The following is a 6,055-nucleotide window of genomic DNA, read 5'->3' on the forward strand; positions in this document are numbered from 1 at the left end:
AAACCAGCACAAGATATTTAATGAAACTAAGAAATTATGTGTAAATTGTTAGGTGTGATATGATCTTTGATTTTGTTTCAAAACGAAGTGTCCTCATCTTTATAAAAAACATGCTGAATTACTTGTGAATAAAATGATACAATGTATGCAGTTTGATTCAAAATGAAAAAGTGGGATAATTGGGAAGAACAGTTTCTTCAACAAATAGTTCTGGGAAAATGGATCTCCATATGCAAAAGAATGAAGGGGAACCCCTATCTCATACCATATACAAAAAATTAACTCAGAATGGATCAAAGACCTAAATATTAGAACCAGGACTATAAAACTCCTGGGAGAAAACATAGGGAAGCACCTTCAAGACCTAGTATTAGGCAATGGTTTTTTAGACTTTATACCCAAAGCATAAACAACAAAAGAAAAAATAAATAAATAGGACCTCATCAAAATTAGAAACTTTGTGCCTCAAAGGACTTCATGAAAGTGAAAAGACAACCTACACAATGGGAGAAAATATTTGGAAAACAAACATGCAATATAAGGGTTTAATTTCCAGACTATACAAAAGAAATCTTACAACTCAAAAATAAAAATACAAACAACCCATTTTAAAAACAAGCAAAAGAAGGAAGATGACAGCCCCCACAGCTGCAGCAGAAGCTCAGGCTTCAGGTGGTCCCCAGTCCCCAGTCTCTCTGTTGGTGCTGGGAATGGCGGGGTCTGGAAAAACCACCTTTATACAGAGGCTCACAGGACACCTGCATAGCCAAGGCTCTCCACCCTATGTGATCAACCTGGACCCAGCTGTGCATGAAGTTCCCTTTCCTGCCAATATTGATATTCGTGACACCATGAAGCATAAAGAAGTCATGAAACAGTATGGACTTGGACCCAATGGTGGCATAGTGACCTCACTCAATCTCTTTGCTACCAGGTTTGATCAGGTGATGAAATTTATCGAGAAGGCCCAGAACATGTCGAAATATGTCTTGATCAACACACCTGGACAGATAGAGGTGCTCACCTGGTCAGCTTCTGGGACAATCATCACTGAGGCGCTGGCATCCTCATTTCCAAAAGTTGTCATCTATGTAATGGACACATCACGAAGTACCAACCCAGTGACCTTCATGTCCAATATGCTGTATGTGTGAAGCATCTTGTTTAAAACCAAGCTGCCTTTCATCATGGTCATGAATAAAACTGACATCATTGACCACAGCTTTGCAGTGGAATGGATGCAGGATTTTGAGACTTTTCAAGATGCCTTGAATCAGGAGACTGCGTACATCAGTAACCTGACTCGTTCTATGAGCCTGGTGTTGGATGAGTTTTACAGCTCACTTAGGGTGGTAGGTGTCTCTGCTATTCTGGGAACAGGCTTAGATGAACTCTTTGTGCAAGTCACCAGTGCTGCAGAAGAATACGACAGGGAGTATCATCCTGAATACGAACGTCTGAAGAAATCACTGGCCAGTGCACACAGTCAGCAGCAGAAAGAACAACTGGAACGCCTTCAGAAAGGTATGGGCTCTGCGGCCTTGGACATGGGAACTACCACAGAATCACTTTCTGGAGGAGGCCTGTGCTCATGTCATACCAGTGATAGGTGTTTTCTCTGTAGACAGCTCTTCTCCCGTGATGGACCCTTCTGACCTGATCCTGACTCAAGGAACCTTGGAGGAAGAGGATGAGGAAGCAGAAAGTGATACTGATGATATTGACCACAGAGAATTGTCCTTTTATCCTTGCAGTTACTTAGAAAAGCCGTGAAGAACCAGTGTTCCAGAATTTTATGCAAGAATCAATGGCACAGTATTGGAAGAGAAGCAATAAACAGGAGAAAGACTTTAGGAAACCTCAGTTGTTTCTGGAAGTCCAAAGTTTTGGAACTCTCTGTGAAGAAGCTATCCTTACCTCTGATTGGGGCCTACCGTAAAGGACATTTTTCTTCAGAGTAGCAGAGTTTTCTTACTAGGGAAATCTCATGACCTGGAAGGTAGATACTGATTCTTCTAGGCTTTTGCCATGGTCTTAAGCAAGGAAGGATATACTGACTGTTCTTGGAAGTTGATGTCCCTTCAAGTGTTATTTGGAACTCAAGCACTTTTGCTGCTGATGGATGGAAGAGAGAGAGAGATTGAACTTACTCTGTTGGTGATCATTTTGAATCTGTTATTAGGCTGGATCTATAGACTCTACTTCCCCAACATCTTGCTATTGATTCTATATTATGAGCTCCCCTGCTTCTAGCAGAAAGGGAGAGGGGAAACATAAACTTGTCCATAGTGGCGGTGAAGTCTCTTTCACAACCAGTCACTATTGGTACAAAATGTTGCTCACACCGGGTAGCTCATCATAGGACCTCAAAGTGAACATCTGTCAAAGAAAGTGGGCAAAATACACTATTAACGAATAAGAGTTGTGCTTTCGACGGTGACCTGGATAAAGAGTTCTCAATTCTAAAAAAAAAACAGGCAAAAGACCTCTCCGAAGAGGACATATGAATACCGAAAAAGCACATGAAAAGATGTTGAACACATTATCTATCAGGGAAATGCAAATCAAAACCACAGTGAGACACCATTTCACACCCACTAGAATGGCTACTATTTAAAAAATGGAAAATTACAAGTGTTGGAGAGGATGTGAAGAAATAGGAACCCTCATTCATTGTTGGTGGAAATTTAAAATGGTGCAGCTGCTGTGGAAGACAGTTTGATGGTGCCTTGGAAAGTTAGGCATAGAATTACCAAATGACCCAGCAATCCCACTTCTAGTATATACCCAAAAGATTTGAAAGCAGGAAATCAAACAGATATTTGCACAACAATTTTAATGATGTCATTATTTACAATTGCCAAAAGGTGGAAGCAACCCAAGTGTCCAACTGATGAATGGATAAATAAAATGTGGTACATACCTACAATGGAATATTATTCAGCCATAAAAAGAAATGAAGTTCTGATACATGCTACAATATGGATGAACCTTGAAGACATCATGTTCAGTTAAATAAGCCAAACACAAAAGGACAAATATTGTATGATCTCACTGATATAAAACAATTAGAAAAAGCAAACTCACAGAGTCAGATTCCAGAATATAGGTTACCAGGGGCTGGGGTGGGGTGGGGAATGGAAAGTTAATGCTTAAATTGTACAGAGTTCCTATTTGGGTTGATTGTAAAGTTTTGGTATGGGTGATGATGATGGTAGCACAATATTGTGAATATAATTAACAGCACTGAATTATATATTGGAATGTGGTTAAAAGGGGAAATTTTAGGTTGAATATATGTTAATAGAATACATTTTTTAAGAATAAAAAGCAGGACTGCACAGCAAAAACAGTAAATTCTATTGTAAGCAATGAGCTATAGTTAATAGTACAATTATAAAAAGGTTCTTTCATGAATTGTGACAAATGTACTACACTAATACGAGATGTTAGTAATAGGTGGTATATGAGAAGTCTGTATTTTATGAATGATTTTTCTGTAAGCCTACAACTTCTCTAATAAAAAAATGAAATAATGGGAATAAAAGAAAGTGCATGGGAGTATATATTTAACAAGTTTGGCCATGTCTTGGTAAGTGTTAAAAGCAAGTACCTGTCATGTCTCACTATTTTTCATGTTTGACAATTTACATGATCAAAAATTTTTAACTCTCTATTCAAACTTACAGCTGAACTCCTCTGAAGTAATATATGCCTCAGGTACAATGGATAAACAATTGAAAGGCAACTAGAAGATTTGTATGCCCCAGAAAAGACAAAACATAAATTTAAAATTTTTCAAAACCATATCCCTACTACAATTATACCGAGGTTATCTAGATCTGATGCTACAGAGACTTGATATTATCAGTCTTATGGGTGTATAACATGCAACAGAATTAGTGTAGTCTATGCAAACATGAAATTTTAAATCCCACCTTCATCCTATTGTTCAAATGAAAGATAAGGATTTCTCTGTTTAGTACAAAACCATGACCATTATACAGATGGGTCCAGGTTATCAGGAATAAATAGAAATAAAAATGGCTCAATATAAATCAAAATCCCAGGACACAAAATGCCTCAATTCCCCCAGGCTTATATTAATAGCCTCAGCTCCCAATAATCCAATCCTTAATTTTCTCAAGATGCTATGTTTAGGCCACTTAGGGCACTATGAACAATAGCCCTATGGGTGGGTCGAGGGGGCAGATTCTATAAAAGGAAGTTTGGATGCTATTACCAGAAGGAGAATCCAGTATAATATTGAGCAGATATAATCAACCATTGTCCGTGATATTCTTCCCCTTGACTACTCCATGCACAAACTCCCTTCTTTCCTTCCATGAACATTTTTAATGCCTTGGCTTTACATCATAAAAAACACTCATGCCTTAAAGGGAGACAATCAAACATCATCTCTGGCTGCTTTAAATGGCTCCAAGTATAAAGTCTCTAAATGAGGTCCATCTGTATTCTACCAACAAGTCTTGTGGACTATCTGTTTAATTATATTATAAACCAACATATCTACACAAAACAATGAGAACAATTAAAAAAAAAAGAAACTCAAGGAAAAAATTAATGGTACAACACAATAAAAAGGAAAATACATGTAGCCTTTTTGTTCTATTCATCTTAAGGCTATACAGTAACCTCTTTGTATTAACACACCTCCTCCATTGTACATTCCACATTCTTTTGCCTTTGGCCAATGCCACAGATAATCTGCATTCTTCACATAAAACTTAATTCCTGAGTGGCATGAGCTCTTGGTAGAACTGTCTGTGCAGGCTTTTATCTTTTCATCTTTCAGACTCTGATGTCTTCCATTTTACTTTACAACTGAGGTGGGGTACAATTATGTGTCCCAGGGCTGTGTGCATATTCTTCATTGTCCTTATGTTGGAAAATTAACCCTATTTTATCTTCACAGACCATTTCAATCATTGCAGGGAACCTGTAACCACTCCCCTTTTTTGCTAATTTTCCTAGTCTCCTATGGAGATTCAAATGACTTAAAATAAATCTCAGCTCCCCATTCAAGTAGGGCCATTTTGAATTGCTTATTGGAAGCATTCCCCGTTTAGATACACAATCTGTTAAACCAGTAGAGCTCATAATCATGGCATGGGAAGCAAAAATATTGCACAGTGTAATCTTAAGTACAGCCCACACCAGCACCGCTTGGTCTCCAAACTCATGTGTTTTCACTACCTTAGAAATAACGCTACTTCAGGGATTAGATTGCATACTGCAAGAGAAAACCTCAGCCTTGCAACATAGCTGCATCTTCAATTTTATAAGACAAGATGCCTCAGAGATGGCAATACATAAGGTAAGCAGAGACACAGGTATTAGTGTATTTCCTTACTTCTTACCCTTGGAAATAAGTTCCTAGTCTGGTCAAAGACAAGGTTAGTTACTAGAATGATCCTAAGGCATTCAGTATGTCTATTATGGTTCATATTGACAAAGACATGATGCACAAAAAAAAAACAAGCCTAATTTCATTATGAGTGCATTTGTGAAGACAAATCTCCCAAATGACTTACTATTTAGTTCTTTTGTAGCATGGTAACAAATTAGTATTACAGCAAACTGGACTTAAAAGTTGGAACTCTTTGACTGAATTTATGCATAGCTTCTATATCTAATATTATGTTTATGATTATCATGATCCTTTTGATCAAGTGATGGGCTGCCCAAGTAAGAAGATAGATGGCATTTACAGAGTGACATATCTGGTCTATTGGGTTACTGCTATTCTGGGGGCCTCCTGATAAACAATTACATGGAAACATGAATAATCTCATGTTATAGGTCCATTTATTCAGCAAATTATTCTTGAGTACCTATTATGTGGCGTAATGAAAGTTCCATTCACATTACCCTTCTCTAAAACTTGTTCTCAACAATTCTATAATCTTACTTATCCCACTACCCTTGCAATACAGATAGAGTAGGCAAGGATGTATACTTCCTTAAGTTCTTCCCAGTGGGAAATTTTCCATTTCCCATTTTCCTACAGGGCAATGGAGTTAATAAATGTTGA

General features: G+C 37.8%; 1 protein-coding gene across 1 annotated transcript; it reads left to right on the top strand.

The window, feature by feature from the left end:
- Positions 1 to 632: 632 nt before the first annotated feature.
- LOC119515305 (GPN-loop GTPase 1-like) lies at positions 633 to 1,939 on the top strand. The gene is given in 3 exon segments (XM_037811164.1): positions 633 to 1,561; positions 1,623 to 1,736; positions 1,768 to 1,939. Coding segments are annotated over 3 exon segments (1,215 nt in total).
- The last annotated feature ends 4,116 nt before the right edge of the window (positions 1,940 to 6,055 follow it).

Source organism: Choloepus didactylus, chromosome 19, assembly GCF_015220235.1.
Source record: "Choloepus didactylus isolate mChoDid1 chromosome 19, mChoDid1.pri, whole genome shotgun sequence".
In the NCBI taxonomy this organism is placed as follows: domain Eukaryota; kingdom Metazoa; phylum Chordata; class Mammalia; order Pilosa; family Megalonychidae; genus Choloepus; species Choloepus didactylus.